Raw genomic sequence first — 23,553 nt, 5'->3', positions numbered from 1 at the left:
TATTATAATTTTCTCCTTTCAATATCTGAATTCCTGTTTTGGTTCTAGATTTCACTGTTTTTTTGTTTTTGTCTGTTTCCTCTTCCTAAATTCATTAAAACCTACTTTTATCTTACTGTTTACTTTCTATGTTTAATTGCATCACCTTTTAAACTGTACATCTCCGAAAAATAATAAACTATGACTCCATTCATGTGACCTCCTAGAAGATGTGTATAGGCAGAAAACAGACTGGTGGTTGCCAGTGGCTGGAGATCAGAAGGGAATGACTACAAAGGGGCAAAGACTACTGTCTGAGGTGATGGAAACGTTCTATGTCTTCTCGTAGGCTCTACTATGGGGGTTAAATTTTATATAACATATAACATCAAACATACATGTCAGTTAACATCAAACATATACAAACACAATTAACGATGTAGGAAACAGAACGAATATGACTTGGTGCTGAAAGTTATGATTTTTTTTTTAAAATGCCTATTTATTTATTCTTGAGAGAGAGGTAGAGAGCAAGCAGGGGAGGGCCAGAGGGAAAGGGAGACAGAAGCCAAAGTAGACTCCACAACCTCAACATGAAGCCCGATGTGGAGCTTGAACTCACAAACTGTGAGATCATGACCTGAGCTGAAACCAACAGTCAGATGCTTAACTGACTGAGCCACCCAGGTGCCCCTAAATGTTATGATCAAGGGACAAGAGCCAATGATAACTTTCAGGTTTCAGGGATGGTGCCTTCCTCACTTTGTAATGGAGGGAGTCCTTTCACATGCAGGACAGCTGGCAAGGATACTTGCCCACAGTTTATCCACGTTAAAATTAATCTTATAAAAGGTAGAATGAGCTGTATAGAGTGCCACTGAGCAAGGAAAACATACAGGAGGGTGGAGCAGGGCAGCCACATACAAGGGCCTAACAGTACAGCAGAAGACCTCCAACTACACAAGTAGGGTGCTCCAGTCTCAGACTCAGGTAGGCAAACCAGTAGGTAGACATTCTGTAGATACAAGTGCAATGTTTCAGGAGCTCCTCCAGGATCCTGCCAAAGATACAGGACTCTGCTGTGTATAGTTCATCTTCTAGTGTGTAGTAAAGCATGGACCTCTCCAAAAGACCCTGATCTCTATCTGGGCACTATCCTTTTGTCCTTTCTCTCACAACCATCTAGGGCTCTGTTCCTTGCTCCAAGAAGTTGGTAACATCTGGTTTAGAAATGGATATACTTGGGTTGCCTGGGTGGCTAGTTGGTTCAGCATCCGACTCTTGATTTGGGCTCAGGTCATAATCTCACAGGTTGATCAGTTCGAGTCCCACATCGGGCTCCTCACACTGACAGTGCAGGGCTTGCTTGGAATTCTCCCTCTCTCCCTCCTTCTCAGCCCCTCCTGCACATGCTCTTTCTCTCAAAATGAATGCATAAACTTAAAAAAACAAAACAAAACAAAAAACGGATACATTAGTGAGATCAGGTACCTATAGTTTGACAACATCACATGTCTGCTATATGATTTCTCTTAGCAAGGTCCAGACATTCTCACTTATCCTATAAAAAATCTATAGCCACATCCTTGAAATTCATTAATCCATGGTAAGTCTTCTCTGGGAAAAACAAAGAAGCCATAAAAGCTATACAGCTCTACTTTGACTTTTAGGTGTGCAACAAATTTTTTTTTTTTTTTTTTTTTTTTTGAGAGAGAGTGAGCAGGCAAAGGCAAGAGGAAGAAGGAGGGAGGGAAGAAGGAGAGAAAGAGCGCATGTGCATGAGAGAGACAAAGAGAGAGAAAATCTCAACCAGGCTCCATGCTCAGCACAGAGCTCAATGTGGGGCTTGAACCCACAATCATGGGATCATAACCTTAGCCAAAATCTAGAGTCTTGGATGTTCAACTGACCGAGCCACCCAGGCACCCCTAGGTGTGCAAGACCTCTTATTTCTTCCACATGATACTTCCTTTGGGGAAAGCCAGAATCCATGGAGCACACTATGAGTGTCTCCAGAGCCGCTGCATTTTTTAACTGGACTTTTTAAAAATCCCTTGTTCTGTGTACTACACAATGGTAATGAGAGAGAATTCCTTGTTCTGTCTACTATAAAATTGTAAACAGGGACATATACATGGCTAAAGCAATGACCTTTGTGGAGAAAAGCTATGCATAATCCAAAAATAGAGCTTCTTTTCCATTTTGTCTCTGCCTATAAGCTTCCCATAAGAGAGAAATGTTGGGGCACCTGGATGGCTCAATCAGTTAAGTGTCTGACTTTGACTCAGGTAATGATCTCATGGTCCGTGAGTTCTAGCCCTACGTCGGGCTCTGTGCTGACAGTTCAGAGCCTGGAGCCTGCTTCATATTCTGTGTCTCCCTCTCTTGCTCAAAAATAAACATTTAAAAAAAAATTTTTTAAAAAGAGAGAGAAATGCTTATTTCCCTAAAATATCTGAATCTGCGTAACTCAGTAGAACTATAATGTCTGTAACGTTTTCCTCAGACAACAATGATTTCATTTCAAAAGACCAGTAATACATGGTAGCCACTTGCCATATGTGACAATTGGTCACTTGAACAGTGGCTAGTCTGAACTGAGATGCACAGTAAGGTTATATTAAAGGTTATATTAAATTCTGGCTTTGAAAGACTGTCACATCCCCATGCTGTGCATGTACGCTATGCTCCGCTGCGTGGTACCTTGGAGCCAGCGGCACCAGAGCCTGGGCTGGCAGACCCTTGCTGCTCCATCTTGCTGCCTGGCCTGTTGCAGGATTGGCAATGCAGGCAGTAAGAATGTTGCAGCCCAAGAGGCTCTAGAAAGTTGGTTGTGGATTCAGGTCACTGGGCAGCAAATGCACCACTTCAACCAGCTTCCCAACAATCAGCTCAAAGCCAAGCTCCACAGAAAATCACAACTCCTCTGTGGCACTGCCCGGTTACCATGGAACCACTAGCCACAACAAACCTAGGAGAACACCCCCCAAAACTCCACCTGGAACTCCACTAGTAACTAGCAGCCCAGAAAGGTGAGCTTTCTGTGTGATGGAGCAAGCCTCTAACATTCAGCGAGGTAGTTTACAACCCTACCTTAGCCTTCACTTCCTGCTTGACTGAATAAAGCCTGATGGTCAGCCAAAGTTTATTTTTGGAAGGACAGATTATTTACAGTTCTCTACTCTGCCATTTTTGCTGATATCCTATCCTTATTGTTTAAACAAGTGGCGTTTACCTCTTCAATTACTTGTGCTAGAAGCATCCTAAATAACCCAGAATCACATTTGTGAAGTCATCTTGAAAAGTCCACTACTTCTCTCAAATCCAACACTAAACAACCTCTAAGTTGTATATCAAATACTATCACTGTTAATAAAAATCACCTAGTAAATTAACTTTATCATATTAATTTCTACATGTACAGGTTTACTTTAAATTTATATTAAAGTAAATTTAAGAATTCGGGCTACTGAAGACAGGATAAAAAATTAAGTAACCCCTAATTTTTAAACACTGATTATGTGTGAAATGATAATACTTGGACATATTGTGCTAAATAAAATATATTATTCAAATTAATTTTACCTGTTTCCTTTTACATTTTTAATGGGGCTACTAAAAATTTAAGAAAGCCTTTACAATAAAAAGCCACTCTACACCTAGAACTTAAAAAAAAAAAAAATAGCAACTCTTATTTTCTTCAAGACTACTTATAAAAAACTTAGTCAATTACAGTAAAATTCAGCCTTTTTATAAATTTAAGTTCAGCTGTTTCAAGAACTATTTTTTAACAAAGCAAGGATTATATATTATTATGAATTCCCCTGGATAAAAGTAATGAAAAAGAACATTACATTGGGGCACCTGGGTGGCTCAGTGAGTTAAGCATCAAACTCTTGATTTCAGATCAGGTCATGGTCTTAGAGTTTGTGAGACTGAGCCCCACATCACGGCCTTGTGCTGACAGTGAAGAGCCTGCTTGGCAGCTTGGGATTCTTGGTCTCCCTTTCTCTCTGCCCCTCCCTCACTTGTGCTCTCCCTCTCTCTCAAAATAAATATATAAAAACTTAAAAAAAAAAAAAACCATTATATTCATACACTGCTGAACCGTATTTAATCACTCTCAAATGATAGATCACTTCTTTAATTAGGCTTACAATTTTGAAACAATATAGCAGATTTTCCCAAAGACCTTCTGCCTGAATTTCATACACTACTTAAAAGATAAGTGATCACCCAAAGCACAACCATGGGATATTTGGCAAAATAAAAAAGCCGTATGTACAGCACACAAACTCCTAAGATATTACCTGGTAGATATCAGATAAACTGCTGCTCCCAGAGTCACTGGCGATACTACAACCAGACTGACTAGAAGACACGTGAGTCACCTGTGGATGAGGGTTGTCTGTGATGTGCATCTTGGTAAGATCGGCTGGAAGCTGAAGAAGAAAAATAATTTAATATATTCTGAACATATATAACCATAGAATTGTTCAATCACTATACTGTACATCTGAAACTAATATAACACTGTTAACTATATTGGAATTAAAATAAGAAACAATAAAAAAATTAAATAAGAACTTGTCAAGAATTCTTGACATACTGTAATTTCTGCAACAAAGTTTGGTTTTATGTACATTACTGTGCAACCCCATTTCTAACCCAAATTCCCCACTTTTAGGAAAAATCTTCGGAAATAAGAACCAAATTAGTACTATGACACTGTTAGCCAAGCCTAGACAGGAATTCACTGTGTAGATTCCAGAAGAGATTACCATTAGTAATGGTATTTCAGAGGAAAAACTTTGCCCCTCTTTTGTTTCAAATAAAACTATCAGCTACTGCCACCCTGAAGTGTTAACAATGTGAACACACACACACACACACACACACACACACACCACTAACACAAAATAGTCATTAGTATGGAAAAAAAAAAAAAAAAGAGCAGTATCTTGGGTTAAAGTACAGCATCTGGCAGCAAGACTTAATAGTTGACTGCATTCCAAATTTCAAAAATTTTATACCCTCTTTTCACATAATATTGTACCAATTTGTAGTTGGTCCCTAAAAAGTTTGTTAGTAATCATGATTTAATGAATGTCTATGCTAGGTGCAAGAATACAAGAGACTTAAGAAGGAAATTATTCTACATTATCTTTAGTGCGGTTATGCTTTTATAAAGGATGCAAGTTTGTACAATACCTTTCATACCAAAAAAAAAACAACACAACAACACAAACCTCACAAAATAAATGCAATAGGAATTAAGATAAAAAACAAACCACTATGCTGCAGAGTAGTGAAAGAAAGTATTAGATAGGAGGCATGGTGATCTATTTTCCAAATAATTCCTCTGCAACCTGCTATTCAGGAACATTAAGAGAAATCTACTTACTTAAAAAAAAATTTTTTTTTTAACGTTTATTTATTTTTGAGACAGAGTATGAACGGGGGAGTGTCAGAGAGAGGGAGACACAGAATCCGAAACAGGCTCCAGGCTCTGAGCTGTCAGCACAGAGCCCGACGCGGGGCTTGAACTCACGGACTGCAGGATCATGACCTGAGCCGAAGTCGGCTGCTTAACCGACTGAGCCACCCAGGCGCCCCTCTACTTACTTTTTAAAACAGGGGTTCTCATTGCTTTAGTGCAAAAAAACATTAAGGAAACATGCATTTAGTTTTACTAAAAACTAAATAAACCCTAAAGGAAAAAATGGCCAAGTCTGAATTCTATTATCTTAACAGTAGTCACTGCAATTATCAAAACTACACACAGAAATGGTATCACATATGCCCCTGCTGATAATAGTAGGTAACTAACTCAGATGAATTCTCTAACTAAGGTAAACAGAAAAACGGGAACACACACAATATGACCTTTGAGGTTTTGCTGATTCATAAAGATGAGATCAAGAGATTCAGAAGCACTTCTGAGTCACTGGTTAAAGAGACAAAAGCTATATTCCAAGGCCTAGCATGTAAGGGCTGTTCTCTGGAAGGGGACCCTGGAAAGAACATTACACTCAAGTAATGAATGTGATCCAAAAGTAAACTGATGCTCATTTTAGAATCCATCTCAATCCCTGAAGTTGTATTAAGGTTATACAGGGTTACTAGTGCTTCTAGTTAACTACTGGAAGCAAATGAATCTTTACCATAAAAATTTTGCATATACAACATACATTGCTCAAATAAATCTAAGCACATTATAAGACAGCACTGATGAAAACAGAATAAACTTCAGACAACAATGAAGAACTTACAAATAACGCAGTAAACAGATTTTAAAATAACTATTTTTTTTTAAATTTTTTTTTCAACGTTTTTTATTTATTTTTGGGACAGAGAGAGACAGAGCATGAACGGGGGAGGGGCAGAGAGAGAGGGAGACACAGAATCGGAAACAGGCTCCAGGCTCCGAGCCATCAGCCCAGAGCCTGACGCGGGGCTCGAACTCACGGACCGCGAGATCGTGACCTGGCTGAAGTCGGACGCTTAACCGACTGCGCCACCCAGGCGCCCCTAAAATAACTGTATTTAATATATATAGCAGGGGTTGGCAAACATTGTCTTTAAAGGACCAAGGAGTATATATTTTAGACTTTTGTAGGCAACATATAATCTCTATACATACTTTCCTTTGACTTTTTTTTTTTTTTAAACAACCCCTTAAAATGTAAAAATCATTCTTAGCTCTCAGGGGATACAGCTCACTGGCCATACATGTTCTAGTATAGCAATCCATGGTAAAGACACCTGCACTTTGAATAACACAGGTTTGAACTATATGGCTCCACTTATGAATGGGTCTACTTACATGTGGATCTTTTCAATACATTGTAGTACTGCAAATATATTTTCCTTATGATCTTCTTCATAACATTCTTTTTTCTAGCTTACATTATTGTAATAATACATATAACAAACAAAGTATGTCTTAATTGACTATGTTATTGGTAAGGTTTCCACTCAACAATAGGCTGTCAGTACTTAAGTTTTTGTGGACTTAAAAGTTATACATGGATTTCCGACTGCACAGGGGTCAGCGGTGCTTGAACCCCTGTTCAAGGGTCATGTCTATAGAGATAGACTTAAGAAAAATTAACTTTAGCAAATAAGTATTAACCAAAAATAAAATCAAAAATCTAAAATTGAAAATTAAAGTTATGGAAATTAAAAAGTCAAACATGGACTCAACAGATTTGACAGAACTAAGATGAGAATTAGAAAAGTAAAGGGGAGGGGCGCCTGGGTGGCTCAGTTAGTTAAGCATCCGAATTCAGCTTCATCTCATGGTTTGTGAGTTCAAGACCCACGTCACACTCTCTGTTGTCGACACAGAGCCCACTCTGGATCCTCTGTCCCCCTCTCTCTCTGCCCCTCCTCCGCCTGCATGGGTACATGCACGTGTGCGCATTCTCTCCCTCAAAAATAATCAAAGATTTAAAAAAAGAATAAGTAAAGACTGACCTGAAAAAATATCCACAATGAAGCATGAAGGTAAAAAAGAATGAAGTTGGGAGAGAAGGGGGAAAAACCACAAGAGATACAGCGAGAAGTTAACATCTGAATAACCAGAGTCAAAAGAGGGGGTGGGGGAAAGCTATTCAAGGCATAGAAGATAATGGCTGAGCATTTTCCCAAATGACAGAATAGATAGTTACAGATCACACAGCTTTAAAAATTACCAACAAGATAAATAATTACAAAACCATAGGTATGCATACTAGGGTAAAACTGGTAGGGGGAAAAAAGAGAGAAGTCTTAAAAGCAGTCAGGAAAAAAATATTACTTTGACAAGACCAAAATAAAACTGATGGTTGACTTTTCAACAGAAATCTGGAAGCCAGAAGACAATGGAATAATATCTACAACAGCTAAAATTCTGTACCCAGCAAGAACAGTCCTCAAAGAAAAGGCAAAAGTAAAGACATTTTCAGAGAAACAAAAATGAAAAGAAATACTCTCCAACAGACCTAGAATGAAGAAAATCCACTGGGAGAAAGAAAACAATTCCAAACGGAAATATCTAGATGCAGGAAAGAAGGGAAAACCAATGAAAACCAGGAAATGTGTGGGTAAATCTACATGAATAGTGACTACATAAATAGTAACATTAAGTTCCCATAAAGTTCATAATACATACATACAATTAAAATATGTTTTAACAACAGAATGTAAGGTTGGCAAAAAGTAAACAAAGTTATAAAAGTACTTTAAGTTCTCTGCAATGCCCATGAAACTGTGGCAACAGACTTGATAGATGAAGGATGCATTGTTGTAACCTCTGATTTAAATTTAGTAAAAAAGTGGGGGTGTCTGGGTGGCTCACTCCATTAAGCATCCGACTCTTGATTTTAGCTCAGGTCTTGATGTCACAGTCGTGAGATGGAGCCCTGCATCATGCTCAAAGCCGGGGGTGCAGCCTGCTTGGGATTCTCTCTCTCTCTGTCTTTCTCTCTCTCTCTCTCGTTGCCCCTCTTCCTACTCTCTCCCTCTCAAAAACAACAAACAAAAAACAAAGAAAAAACAAAAACAAATTAAAATGCTATGATCAAAAAATGTGGAATAAACTAAAGCTATGCTCAGAGGCCATTCTGTGGCTCTATTGTGTGTATTTTAAAAAGCAGCAGAAAATCAATGAGCTAACTATAACTGGTTATAATAATACAAAAATAGTGAGAGGAGAATGTCTCAGGTCAAAGATCTTCCTCTTACTTAGTTTCTACTGTTGAGACAGAAAAAAATTCTTACACAGGAATGAAGTAGATGAAAAGCCAAAGAATGAAAATAGTTTTCAAAGGTCAGATGATTGGTTCAGGTGTCAGGAGTGGGAGATAATCTATATTCCAAGATTCCTACAGAGGTTAAGACCAAAGAGAAGGAGGTCATCCATAAAAGTAACACAATGAACCAAAGCCAGAAGAGCAAGTCCTGGCTTGGTAGTAATACTTAAAATCTACTAAGCAATTTTTCATCCTCACTAGACCCTAAAAACAGGCATTATTATCATCCCTGCTTTACAAATGAGGAACTGAGGCGATCTCTCACTCAAGTAAGTAGTGGAGTTAGAATGCAAACCCAGGTCTATCTGAGTCTATTAGTCTCCGCTATATTCTACTTTGTACCAGCAACTCTGCTGGTAACATAAAGATGAAAGCAGAAAGGTACCACCTTCAAGGACCACAGTTTAAGAGTGAAGAGTGCACACAGATTTACAAGTACACAGCATCTCCTTTCTACCTCATGAAGAAAATTTAGATCTACATATAGGAATCTTTTCAACTTTTTTATCTGATGAGAATAATAATGATGGTCACTGCAGCTAATGTTTGCTCATTACGTGTGCCAAATATGTAAACTAGCAAACATTCCCTTCTACATACTTTTTTACATAGATCATCTAATTTAATTATCAAAGATTAGAAAACCAAGGCCCAGAGAAGTTACACAAGTTGCCCACAGTCACATAGCTAGGAAGAAGGGAAACTGGATTTGAAATCCAGACAGCCTGACTATATATCAGTTGCTCTTTCCTACTAAGTTGTTTCCTGATACTAAGTTGTGAATTCCTAACACCTAACAGTTCCTATTTTCTTTCTAACAAAAGAGGCAGAAGGGAAAAAGTTTCCTCCCACAGGAATTCTTAATTTCTTAAACCTTCTCTGACTTTTCTTTTCTTCCTGATCCCAGAAGGGACCTAATAGCTGACCTTTCATGAGCAATCTCAATTCACCACGATCCTTGGAGCCTACCAGGTCTTTCAATCTCTCCTAATTTCCACAGTTCCTTTATCCATTTTTTTATACCTGAACTTCTGGGCTCTGCTGGAGCTCAAATGTCCATAAGGACCAGTATCAAAGTTTTATGTGGAGGTTGGAAAGGTTATTCAGCTTGAATACAAAGATTATGAAAAAGTACATAGTCTGTTGAAGACTGTGTACATATAAAGGAGAAAGCATGCATTAAAAGAGGCTAGACGTAGAGCATAATCTTCTATGTCGAACAAAGTATGTATTTTAACTTTGATTCCGATAGGTAACAGAGAGCTTCTGAGAAGGGCAGTGACAGACAGCTGCTGTTATGTCTCTGATAGACTTAACCTACCAAAGTGTGTATTTCATGGATTCAAAGTTCTCTGTAGGTCCAGGTAACAATTTGGGGCAAGTGATTTAAATTTCATTTTTTTTAATGTTTACTTTTGAGAGAGAGAGACGCGGAGTTGGAGGGGAGGGAGGGGCAGAGAGAGAGAGAGAGAGAGAGAGAGAAAAGAATCCTAAGTAGGCTCCAGACTCTGAGCTATCTGCATAGAGCCCAATGTGGGGCTCAAACTTCCGGACCATGAGATCATGAACTGATCTTAAGTCTGATGCTTAATCGACTGACCCACCCAGGCGTCGCTGGGGCAAGTGCTTTATATGCAGACCCCAATACTGCTTTGCTTTTGGTTCTGCCATATCAATACAGGACCAATTAAGTCACAGCAGCAGGAGAAGAAGGCTGCTGGAAGAGACTGGTGAACCCTGCCAACAACCAGCGAAATAAAAATTTAAACAACTACCTTTTTTTCATCAATTGGCAAAAAGAAAGCTGGATAATACAAAATATGGGCAAGGCTATGGAGGAACACAATATTCTCATAAATTACTAATGGGAGTTATGAATTGGGACAGCCACTCTGGAGAGTGATTTGAAGAGTAGCCACTCTGGAAAGTAAACATTAAGAAGTATTACATTTAAACTACATGCACCTATGACTCAACAAGTCCTCTTCCGGTATCTATCCTAAAAAAGCATACAGGTGTGTAAGGAGGAATGTACAAGAACATTCATTATGAACAAACTGTAACAGTTTAAAGAAAACCAACCATCACAAGGAGAATGGCTAAATTGTTATAGCCTATTATGGAATACTGTGCAACAGTTCAAGGTATGAGGTAGACATGTATAGTCAAAGTTGAATAGGTCTCCTTGATACACTGATTAAAAGGGTAACTATCATTATAAATGTAAGACTCATTTTTTTAAAAGCCTAAAAATACCATTACATATTTTCTGGGTACAAACTTATCTAAGGGTGGGAGAAAAGATCTGGAGAAATATATACCAAACAATCAAGAGTAGTACTCTCCAGTGAAAGAGAAAGATCAAGGCTGGTAGTCCAAAAGGAATTTCAGCATGAAGAAAACATTCCTCTATTATTTCTATGAATAAGTTATTTGAAATGTTTTCAAAACTGAAAACAAATATATATAAATCCATGTATGTGAGGGTAATTTTCTCTTACCTTCCCACTTAAAAAATGGCCACAAACACTGGAATGTGGTAAAATTCTATAGCCCTTACTCTGTAAGGGTAGCTATACACATAGTAGTATACATTCTGGCATTTTATGATGAAAAATTAAATAAGGGTCAAAAATGAGTTTTACTAGAATCCCTTATGAGAACATGGTAAGTGCTAACATACTTGACATACAAAACAGAGCTAAGAATGAGCATGTAACTTAAAACCATCAGAAACCAAGTACAAAGTGACATAAACTAGGTCTCTCAACATCAGAGCCTATATGGGAAGCTGAAAATGAGTGGAAAGTGAACTTACTTCTATGTTTTCACCCTACTCCTTTGAATGCAGTACTCATGCTCTCTCTATTCCTATTATGTATATGTGTGTGTATGTGTATCTATATCTACCTACCTACCTATCTACCCATCTAGATAAGCTTGAATGAGCATGATGCAATCAGAAAACAGTAAGGAAATCAGGGTAGCTCAGGTAGGGATATACGTAGAGCCAGAAGTAGTATTCTTAGATTTCCTCTACTAGAAAAAAAGCTATTAAAGAACTCAAAGCAAGAAAATGACTAGAAGAGATCTGCTTTTTAAAAAGATTACTCTAGCATCATAGAAGATGAAATGGAAGACATACATATGGAGACATGAAACATTAGTCAAGGCACAAGAAGACAGAAGCCTTATGAAATTAAAAGCAGATTTATAAAGGAGTTTCCAGGACTAGAGAGAGTGACATGTCCTTGAAATATCTGCTGACAATGAGAGAGAATTAAAAATAGATTCTAAGACCCCAAAAGCACAGTTTGGAACCTGTTTTAGAGAGACAGTCTAAAATTTTTCAAAAGCCCTAAAGGAAAAAGCTTTATCTAATCACACAAGCCTTGGGTATGTTACACCAGCACTCTGCCTGAGGCAAGTCAAACTATAGCGGAAGCATGCGTGCCTAATTCAAATTCATTATTTTTACTAAAAGATGAAGTTTGAAGGAATACTGTTAAACAACAGTAAGTATTAGAGTTTTTCCATTCTAAGACACATGTATCTCCCCACTTTAACATTTTTAAAAGCAAAGAGCAGCTTTCATTCAATATTTGCATTTAATAGTAAGTTTATTTAAAGTATTGACAGACTTGTTGAGAAAAAAGGAAATCAGTTTCCTCTTTGGGCCTGAGTAGCCCAGTCAGTTGAGCTTCTGACTCTTGATTTTGGCTCAAGTCATGACACCAGGGTTGGGGGATCAAGCCCCGTGTTGGTCTCAGTACTGAGCATGGAACCTGGTTAAGTCTGTCTCTCTTTCCACCTCCCCCTTCTACTCTTCCCTATTCACACTCACTCTCTCTCTCAAATTAAAAAAAAAAAAAAGTTAAAAAGAGTGGGCAACTTTGAGACAAGCAAGAAAACTAGAATAGATGCAATGAATGAGGAGGAATGTACCAGAAGATAAAGGGAGAAGAGTCATACACTGTCTAGTGACTCATGGTGAAGACTTTGGCTTATAGTCTGAACAAAGTCTGTTCAGAAGGGAGTGATCAGTTGTGTCAAAAGCTACAGACAGGTCAAGTAAGATAAGGGCCAAAAACAAAACAAAACAAAACAAAACAAAAAACAAAACAAAACAAAAAAAAACCTATAGATTTAGTTGTGTTTAAAAATGAAAATTGGGGTTGCCTGGGTAGCTCAGTCATTTAAGTGACGGACTCTGGCTCAGGTCATGATCTCATGGTTTGTGGGTTTGAGCCCGGCATCGGGCTCTGTGCTAACAGCTCAGAGCCTGGAGCCTGCTTCAGATTCTGTGTCTCCCTCTCTCTCCGCTCCTCCCCAACTTGTGCTCTTTCTCTCTCTCTCTCAAAAATAAACATTAAAAAAAATTTTTTAAGAAAAAAAGAAAGAAAATGGAAGCACTTCCTTGACCTGTGACCCAAGAGCACCTAAGAGAAGGCAAATAGAAGCCAAAGAGGTAATGCGTCTTCCATCCAGTAAACAGTTCCTTTGGGCAAGCAATTTCCACAGACCAGGAAGGTGAATTCTCAGTCACTCAAGGAACATCAACCTCCTGAAAAAAATCCACACACACTCAACTAAGAGAAGAACTGAAACGTGAAGAAAAAGCTAAGACAACAATGAGGTAAATGAATGGTATCCATAAAAGGAAAACAAGTTATTAAACAAGGGTGGTTGTGAAAAATCATCAGTGGAGATTTCATAAATGATAACTACAATTAGAAATTTAAAAGATGAAGAGCAGAACAGCAACTGGTCACAAGTGGAGAATCAGTGAGCTAGAAGATCAGACTGAAAATGCATGGAATGAAAATAAAGTATGAAACAAATGTTTAGAGATATTTTGGACAGATCCAGAGTTCTAACATCTGTAGCAATAAGACGAGAACTGCAGTTTTCAAAAAATAAATTTCCCATAAATGAATACCCAGGGGAATCTTCAGCTTGAGAGAGACTTCCAGGTACCAAGAAAACAAAACAAAACAAAAATTACAACAATCCATGGTAAAACTTCACGGCATAAAGGATAAAAATAAAATCCAAAGAAAAACACAACTAACCACAAACAACAAGAAAAACAGATTGCTTGACAAAGGAATAAGAATTAAAAGGAGTCCAGACTTCTCATCACTAACACTGGATGCCAGAAGACAAGGCATTAACTTTTTCAAAGTGCTAAAAAGAAAAGACTTTAGATTTATTATTTTATATAATAAACAATTATTTTATAAATATAAAGTAAGGCATTTTGAACATTTAAGTTCATCTACTCCGCTTTCCCCCTTCTCTTGCTGCTAGAACCACTTATTCTGTTAAGAACATAAAAGAATTCAGAAGTAATGAAATCCAAGTAGTAGGGTGGGCAAAATACATGAATAAACAAAAATCAGTAGGATGTACTGGAAAATCAAAAGTACCAAGTATGAAAAATTAATCACAGGTTTAATGTGTTTAATCACAATCCAGAGTTAAAATTCCATCAGGAATAACATGAAAGATGGGGGAGGGGAAAAGGAGACATGTACTCTTTTATAAATACTTAATTTACATAGTCAAGTACTAATCACAGAATCCTGCTCAGATGTTATTTGCTGGCATCGAATCAAACCTTAAAATCTGATTTTTTTAAATCCCCTTTGGCTCTTCTACACTTGTTAAATCTTAAAAGTTGATTACCAGTACCACCAAGGTCTATTTCTTGTTGTTATTCTAAAAAAAACAACCCCTATATCTCATTCTTGATTTTCTTTAAAGCTTATTCATTTGGTCTCATCCATTTCCCTTCTGTATGTTTTAAATCTCAGTAGTGTCGCCATCAAGCATCCACAAAGCATGGACCCCACAGGTGGCATTTGTACTACAGAGGCCACCCTTGTCTTACCAGATAGTACAAATGAAGAGTATACCTATGTTTCTTTCCATCTCTTTACATTTCAATCAGTTGTTTGATAATGAATGTCAATGTCTTTCCAGAAGCTGCATTTAAGAAAGATAGGCAGTGAGCCATCTTTCAGATAAAACTGTATATACTACGACACTATCCTAGTATTTCTCCCTTAGTCACCATCAGTAGGACAACCTTTAAACAAAGACATGATTTCATCCTAGGAAATGCCTCTATTGTGCCTGTCTCTATTCAACAAAACCATAAAGAAATCTTAAGAGTCAATTAAAGTGTTACTAACACATTTAGTTTTTATAAGACAAAACTAAAAATTCATACTACTCTGTTTTTGTTTTGAAATTTATATCACAGGAAAGAGAACTTGAGTGGCATCAGATTCCAGATCTATATAAACAGCCAATATAAACAATACAATTTATTAAATTACAGTGTACATTTTCCTAAAACCTAGCATGTCCTTTTGTGTAGCATTCTGCTTTACTGTGAGTTAATGTTTGCTTTAAAAAAAATGACAAATATAACAGATGCTATCTTAATGTCTCAAGCTACTAATAGTTCACTTACTACTATTTTTAAAATGCTTAAGAACATTATAAAAAATTTTCATATAGTTCCTTTTAATAATAATTTTCTTCATATTCCACTGGTTAAGAATTACCCCGTCTTCCTAAAATTTCTGTGTGATAAAAATTTGTATAGCATAAGCTAGAGATTAGACTAACATAGCTATATACATCAACCACTTAAAATGAGGCAATACAATGCCATCAACTTAAAGAGTACACTCACAGAAAAGTACAGAAATAGCTATAACCAAATGATTCAGTCTGAAGACAGTACACCTCAAATGCATTACATTTTAAGTCTACAGATTATTAAGAAGGTTTTTTCATATCCTCTTAGAGGTACATTAGGACACTTTAGAGATTCCTTTAAATTGAAAAACAAAATGGCCATGAGATTTAGCTTTTAAGACTGCTTTGTAGTTCTTATTTTTACAGTTTAGAAAATGTAACAGCACAATAAGGCTCATTTACCATTCAAAATAGAATTTAAATTTAATAACTAGATTATATCAATCTCTAAGAAAATAATACACATTACTTACTTTGGAGGCCCATGGCTGAAGACAATTGGCATAACAGCGAACAAGAAAAGCCATTTCCTGGGCTGGAAAGGGTAGTTTCCTTTTCAAACCAGAGCCACACGGATGAGTATGATGACAAAATTCTGTTAAGTTTCTTTTTACAAATCATACGCCATTTGCAGTGTTATATAAAGGCAGATCCCAGATCTCCAAATCCCTTTCACACTGAAATTAGGAGCTTTCAGTAGCTCAGAGTATTGTTCTAAATAACTGCAACAGTTTTCATCACAAGGTTCACTTTTAACAAGCAAATCACAGCAAATTAAGATGTTTACATTTCTGGCTCAGTACATACAGACATACACATGCTTCCTCAGGCATCTGGCACAGACATGCACAGCGGTAACACAACAGTTAATACGGTATCAATCAGCGCAAATAAGGCAACATGCACCAAATCTGTGTTCCTGGATCCTGAGAAACCTTTCCTGTCTGTAACACAGCTTTGTCTCTTCTTCAACTTATTTCATTCTGTAGAGCAAGCACTGCAGTATTTCTTCTGCATCAGAAGCAAACCAGAACACTGTATCCTTAAAATGAAAGTTTCTTCTTGATATTCTTAATCACCAAAGGTTTAAAAAAAGAAAATCAACCGATGAGCAAGCAAATGGTACTTAAAAGATAGATATGCTCTAACAGGTTTGTCCTGGAGAATGCCTGAAAATCTCCAAAATTAAAATGTTCTCTTTTCACATGCACTATTTACAGCTCAGCAGTATTGCTTCTTGTTCTAATGCATCAGTAAGACAGTAATGTTGATCTAACTCTGGCTTTTCTGGTTGAAAATTTATATAGGATATGATACAAAAACCCTACATCTTCTGCTAAAACAAGACTATATGTTAGTGTTTTAATTCCTACTGTCCTTGCCTGTTTCACAGCAGCTCCCTAAGGAGAAGCTCCTATTGATTCCATGCTCTGCAGTAAGATGAAATATCTAATAAGAAGGAAAGAGAGTGGGAGGAGAATAGAGCTAAAAGGATGACATCACCTGTATAGAAAGCCTTCAGAAACTGCATTAGATCAATTGGCTACTGTATCTGCAGATGTAGCCCAAAAAGCAATTTACTGAGAACACACAGACACACACACACACACCCTTCCATGAGACACGTCAGCAAGCTAAATTCTATAAGAAAAAAAAAATTGGCAAGCAGCACCTCTCTATTTCAGTTTTAAAAAATCCATCTTGATTTTTAATTCTGTACATTGATACACAGCTTTATTTAGGAAGACAGATTTCCTAATATTATTATTCAAATTTAGCACAGGATTGTCCTCCCAAGGGAAAATAATTAGCTCTGGTAAGATACTTGCATTACAAATACATAAGGCAGCTCAGTTCTCAGATATCACACATGTATTTGTTACACTACTCATTCAGGGATTTCTGCCTGCAAAACTTCCTATTTATCAATTAACTGTTCTAAAACGTAACCTTCAAGATACTCTAAATTAACATCAAATATCAAAACTAGCACTAAGGTTTTCTGTAATTAGTACATTTCAGTGGAAACAATACAATTGCATTTTGCAAAGGAAAGCTTTTACATCACAGGCACAACAGCCGACTTGCAGCATGTACCAACTCCTCTGAGGAAGAATAATCTATGCAATATGGTACTTTCCTGCAGCCCAATGCTCAATTCCTAGAAAGACACAGGAAGCCAGTAAAACTCAGAAGCATAAGAGAAGAATGAAATTATAACTGCTTAAAAATTTGAGCTTGGACAAAAAATTAACCTCATTTTGCTATAAAAATTACAGAAAAAAAATTTTTGCCACACCCTGTCCAATCTAAAAACACAATTCCTCTAGTACCCACCCTTACTCTTCACAGTTCTGCCACAAGGCATCTATTGCAGATACTCCTATGAGGAGCTTGCACTTAAGGTGGTAATGTTGCCTCCCAATGGCGAAAAAAAGACACAGTTTCCAACGGTAAAATGCTTGGTACACCTTCAGACAATAAAATTCTGAGACTTACAACTGATGAACAAAGCAGAGGAGCACAATTATTTTGCTTTATTAACCTAACACTATTATGAAGACAAGTGGTATGCAACATAAGAGAAGAAATTATAACCTGAGAGATAGGTGTTACTACAAAGGACTCCACTGTCAAAGAAACATCTTGTCATTAGCACACACACCCCCATACCCCAAAAAAGAGGTCTTCAATACCTCTGGGCAAAGTATGAGTCACTTTCTCAACAATACTATGCTGCCAATCTGAATTATGCTGTTGCTTACAAAAGTACAATTAACTTTAGTAAAGCTAAATATTATTCTGAACAAAGACAACTCATGCTTTCAAAATATGTGATCACTTCATAATTCTATAAAACTTAAGAATTATGTTTTTGGCAAAAATTTCAAAGGAATACATGTAAAAATTTTGTGTTTAAATGTAAAATTAAATTTCAAAAATACAAATGAGCATGAGTAGCTTTCTAAACATAAAACATGGAAAATATATAGAGGCTGATTTTCAAACACCAAAATATTTTTTTCAATTATTTTAAATAAACTACAATGAGTTGGGAGTTTCACCATAATGTTAAGCATTCAAGAATAAATTAGCTAAAATCTAATTTTAATCACTCATTTTTTAAAACAGAAAAATGATAGCAGGCACTGTATGTAAATGAAGCCCAACAATTCCTAAAGATAAGTTTCTAAAAGACAAGCCTTTGTACATAAACATCTGTAACATGACTTAAAAGAGTATTTCAGTTTCAGTGGGAGATAATAATTACATTCATGTACAGTACCAACAGGATAAATTATTACCAAATCAAAAATAAAATCATAATGGTCACGTTTCCCCTTTTTATAATAAATCATGCTGATGGCACACAAAGAAGGACCTCAAGCTGAGCAAGGGAGAGCTATCTCTTAGCTGCTTGAAGAAACTGCTGCCCTGTGTGTGAAATGCAATCCACTAAAAGCCATATGTTAGAAACTACTATTGTAAACACCAATTCAATAAAGCAACAATTCTCTTTTCCTTCAGTGTGGCCTGGAAGTGAAGATGACATCACCCTTTTCCTTGTTCTACACAACATCTCATACTATGTGCCCTTCTAGGGAACCCTATGGCGATTCGTGCATGCAGACTCTCCCTGTGCAACAATACCATGAAAGAAACAAATAGGCCAAGTCCTATATTCAGCTATGAATCCACCAGCACTCTGATGGTACACCAGACCACATTACTTCTTCAGAAAGAACAACATGACCTCTTAATTAATGAAGGAAGAAACAAACATCTTTTGAAGAGAATAGTCAGTAATTTGTCAAATCACTAAAAATATGATCAGGTGAAAGAACATTTTTTTCACTTCCATCATTTTTAGAATTTTATTGTGATCTCATTCCATTATCTTACCAATTCAAATGAAGTAATTGCAGCAAGGAGAATGCCCTGATCCACCCACTATCTAGGAATCATCACCACAGGATAGCCATTTAAGAATACATTTCCCCTGTACATCAAACGCCATAATGCTAAGCCACATAAGATGAAATCTTTAGCTTCAGGAGGATCCTCTGCACCACCATAAAATAAAGCAATCAACCTATATTGGCTTTGAAAGCTTCAAAGCATTACAAAGTTATTTTTATAAAAATCTAGATGCTATATAGCTAAGATATAAAATGTATGTTAACTGTATAAACTATATCTAAACAAAAATACAAACCAAAAACATCTGAACTCATATTGCATAGAAAGCCAAAAATGAAGTTCTGATAGATGCTAAACTAGAAGTATACTTTGTACTTAATAAGCAACAACACTGAAAAGGAGGAGAAAAAAGGTCACTAGGGATAAAGGTAAGTTATCAGAGAATATACATTCCAGACATAAAAACAAAAAAACAACAATAAGAAAAACCAGGTCATAGTAATGTCAGGCAAAGCCATACCGTTTATTTCCCATCTGCACATTGAAATACTGCAATCACAACTTAAGAGAAACCGACCTCAAAAGCATGTGAACAAAAGAAAAATTATGGAGTTTCACAAAATAAAATAAACAGGCCACTAATTTCTGTATTTCAGTTTCATGCATTTGGTCTTCAAAATATAAATTGCTAAATGTATGGATTTATATAGTAAAAACACTTTAATCCTTTTGGAAGATGAATGACCGTTTACCGTAATGGCAGAGGTAACATACAAGCCCTTTTAAAAGATCACAGCAGGGGTGCCTGGGTGGCGCAGTCGGTTAAGCGTCCGACTTCAGCCAGGTCACGATCTCGCGGTCCGTGAGTTCGAGCCCCGCGTCAGGCTCTGGGCTGATGGCTCGGAGCCTGGAGCCTGTTTCGGATTCTGTGTCTCCCTCTCTCTCTGCCCCTCCCCCGTTCATGCTCTGTCTCTCTCTGTCCCAAAAATAAATAAATAAATAAATAAATTTAAAAAAAAATGATCACAGCAAGCTTTCCCACCTCTTCCTCATCCCTTGCTTAACTTGAACATTTGAAATGAATCTTCATTAAGTTACCAGACATAGTTAACTCTGATTACTGGTGCCCCTCAGGAATTCCTGATTTCAAATTGCATTCTATCTATTCGTCAGCCTTTCTGAAAATAGGGAAGCCAGAGTATCAACACTCTCCTCCTATTCTTTTGTAAGAAAAGTGTGCTTCAGCACATGATCATCTATGTCCACTAAATGGTCAGCACCATGCTGTTGAAAACTTTGTTAAAGCTACCAGCAGGACATATAAGCACTATGAAATATGATCCTTCCTTAGGGAGTGATCAAGGAAGAAAAAGCAAAGGAGAGGGAAGCCTTCATCACCAACTAAGGTGATGTAAGCTTCTATAATTAGAATCAGTGAAACTGAAGGAACAATAAAAAGGCACACCACGCTTCCACTTTCCCCTACACTGTGCAGTTATATGAAGCATTTTTCACTCATTCAATCACCTACACACACATGCAAATAAATACATTCTATGTGTATAGTAAACAGTCAAATGTGCTATATACTATATGCAAAGCTAATGTAAAGTTTTAAAATACTGTATTTTCTTTAAAAATAAGGTCTACCCATAATTAAAATAGAGCTATATATAAAGATAAGTGGAAAAATAAATCTCATTTAAAAGATTAAACTATTGAGAATATTCTCTCCATCTGAAGATTCATGGATTATATTTGAGACCACCTTTAAATCACTTCTCTTTTTTTTTTTTTTTTTTGAGAGTGAAAGAACAAGTGGTAGAGGGTCAGAGAGACAGAATCCCAAGCAGGCTCCGCACTGTCGGTGCAAAGCCCAATGTGGGAATCCAATTCCTGAACCAGGAGATCATGACCTGAGACAAAATCAAGAGTTGGGTCACTTAACTGACTGAGCACCCAGGCGCCCCTCACTTCTCTAATTTTAAATAATGCATTTTCTAGTACTATAAAAGCCAAATGCTGAACAAAGCATAGTTTCTGAACAGATAACAAATCAAACTAAAAAGCAATAAAAATCAGCATTAATGTGTTTGCTATGTCTCAGTAGTTATAATTCTTCCAACCCAAATGTTCTTGAAAATCATTACCTTGGGCCACTGGTATATATTAATATCAGAGTTGCTTCAAACAATCTTCAGAAGAGGTTTCTTTAGCAGCTACTGCATAAGGTTTCAAGTAAGTTAAAAACAATTTTCCAGGGGCGCCTGGGTGGCTCAATTGGTTGGGCGTCCGACTTCGGCTCAGGTCATGATCTCGCGGTCCGTGAGTTCGAGCCCTGCGTCGGGCTCTGTGCTGACAGCTCAGAGCCTGGAGCCTGTTTCGGATTCTGTGTCTCCCTCGCTCTCTGACCTTCCCCCATTCATGCTCTGTCTCTCTCTGTCTCAAAAATGAATAAACGTTAAAAAAACAAAAAAAAAAAAACAATTAAAAAAAAAACAAAAAAAAAAAAACAATTTTCCAATTCTGGTTCCCTGAGCAGATCCATATGAATGAGTGTCACCTTAAAAGACAAAGGAGACCAAAAGAGCACACCCTGCACTCCTTGAGCTCCCAACATTCCTGAAGTTCATAAAAAGTGACTGATCAAGACAATTTCTTAAAACGACCATTTAGAAGTTAGCAATACTTATGTAGAGCCTTAAAAATAATTTTTATATCCTTAATCCAGTAATTTAACTTCTACTAATCAACCTTAAGAAAAAAATCCAAGTCCAGTTACTCATACACGTTGTTTGTAATAGGGAGAAAAAGTAGAAGCTGCATGGGAATCCTTTGTTACACTTGTATGATATAATATTAATATTATATGTTTTGGGAAAAAATTGAATGTGTAGTAGAAAGGTAGGAGATATAAAAATTCAGCACTATCTAAATTAGAAGATCTGAATTAATCAAGATATAGTTAAAAATCGTTAGCAACACTAGCTATCTCTGGTTTGAGGATTACAGCAAGTTTCTCTCTTAATGTTCTTGCATGTTTTTACATTTCTACAATGAGCATTTTTTCTTCAGAATTTTTTTTTAAACTGCTCCAGGCAGGCATCTGTCCTTAGTTCGATTACAGTATCACCCCTTTGCTTTTTCTCTATCCATTGGTGGACTCATCACCCTCTAACTAGGTACAAGAACTTCCTGTCAAGAATTCCACATTATTTCTCAGGAGGCAAATGGGAAGAATTTTCCTACTTGGAGATGTTACACACTCATGAATTGAGAGGATAGTCCTCTTCTGTAATGAAGGTACAAAGCACCACCGCTATAAAAGCACTCTGGAGGGGCGCCTGGGTGGCGCAGTCGGTTAAGCGTCCGACTTCAGCCAGGTCACGATCTCGCAGTCCGTGAGTTCGAGCCCCGCGTCGGGCTCTGGGCTGATGGCTCAGAGCCTGGAGCCTGTTTCCGATTCTGTGTCTCCCTCTCTCTCTGCCCCTCCCCCGTTCATGCTCTGTCTCTCTCTGTCCCCAAAATAAATAAAAAACGTTGAAAAAAAAAATTTAAAAAAAAAAAAAAAAAAAAAAAAAAAAAAAAAAAAAGCACTCTGGAGCCTTTATAAAAGAGGCCTAACAAAGCTACCCAGCCCTTTCCATCATGTGAGCAGACAGTGAGAGGTCAGAGTCTGTAAGCTGAGAGGCTTTCACCAGAACCCAAACATGCCTGCACCCTCATCTTAAAATTTCAGCCTCTAGACCTGTGAAAAATAAATTTGTGTTATTTATAAACCACTCAGTCTGTGGCATTTTGTTACAGTGGCCTGAATGGACTAAGACATCCTCCATAAGGAGATTTCAGGAATCATATGTGTGGACCAAAGTCCTCTAATTTCTGATGAGCTTTCAGGGGGCAGGATCTCATTTCTTACCACAGGAATGGCTTGATAAATAAGACACTCACAGTCTCTACCAAAGCAGAACACATTTTGCTAAAAAACTTAAGATGTCATATTCATGGACCAGTACAAGAATAGAGCCATTATTCAGGATACCAACATAAAGGTGGTTACATGATCTGATCCTAATAATCACCTCCTATTCAGCTGTACTGACAATTATGTCTTAATCTTGTTAAATATGCTCTGAATCCAAACTCAACAGCCTGCACCGCAGGAGAGCAGGAAATTTAAGATGAAATCAAAGAGGGTGCAGAAGAGGAAGAGCTGCATGCCTCATTATAATTTGTGCACCTAAAATCAGATTCTAGAGTATCATACCATACCTACCACCTGCATACGTTCCTAGAACAATGAACT

At 37.2% G+C, this 23,553-nt stretch overlaps 1 protein-coding gene across 15 annotated transcripts in view; it reads right to left on the bottom strand.

Annotated features, from left to right (window-relative positions):
* Positions 1-23,553, bottom strand: part of RAPGEF6 (Rap guanine nucleotide exchange factor 6) — a 191,051-nt gene that overhangs the window by 93,777 nt on the left and 73,721 nt on the right. For 14 of the 15 annotated variants that reach the window (XR_009257722.1, XR_009257730.1, XM_058716651.1 and 11 more), the window contains one exon: positions 4,290-4,421. Coding sequence is in view for 13 of the 15 variants with exons in the window: in XM_058716651.1 (XP_058572634.1) it covers positions 4,290-4,421 (132 nt within the window). In the remaining 2 variants the exon portion in view is untranslated. Of the gene's footprint in view, positions 1-4,289; positions 4,422-15,799; positions 18,149-23,553 lie in introns of those variants that run through there. The other variant, XM_058716581.1, reaches the window with a different exon arrangement.

Source organism: Neofelis nebulosa, chromosome 1, assembly GCF_028018385.1.
Source record: "Neofelis nebulosa isolate mNeoNeb1 chromosome 1, mNeoNeb1.pri, whole genome shotgun sequence".
Taxonomy (NCBI): domain Eukaryota; kingdom Metazoa; phylum Chordata; class Mammalia; order Carnivora; family Felidae; genus Neofelis; species Neofelis nebulosa.
The sequence above is the reverse complement of the archived record's forward strand: the minus strand, read 5'-3'. Positions and strand labels throughout refer to the sequence as shown.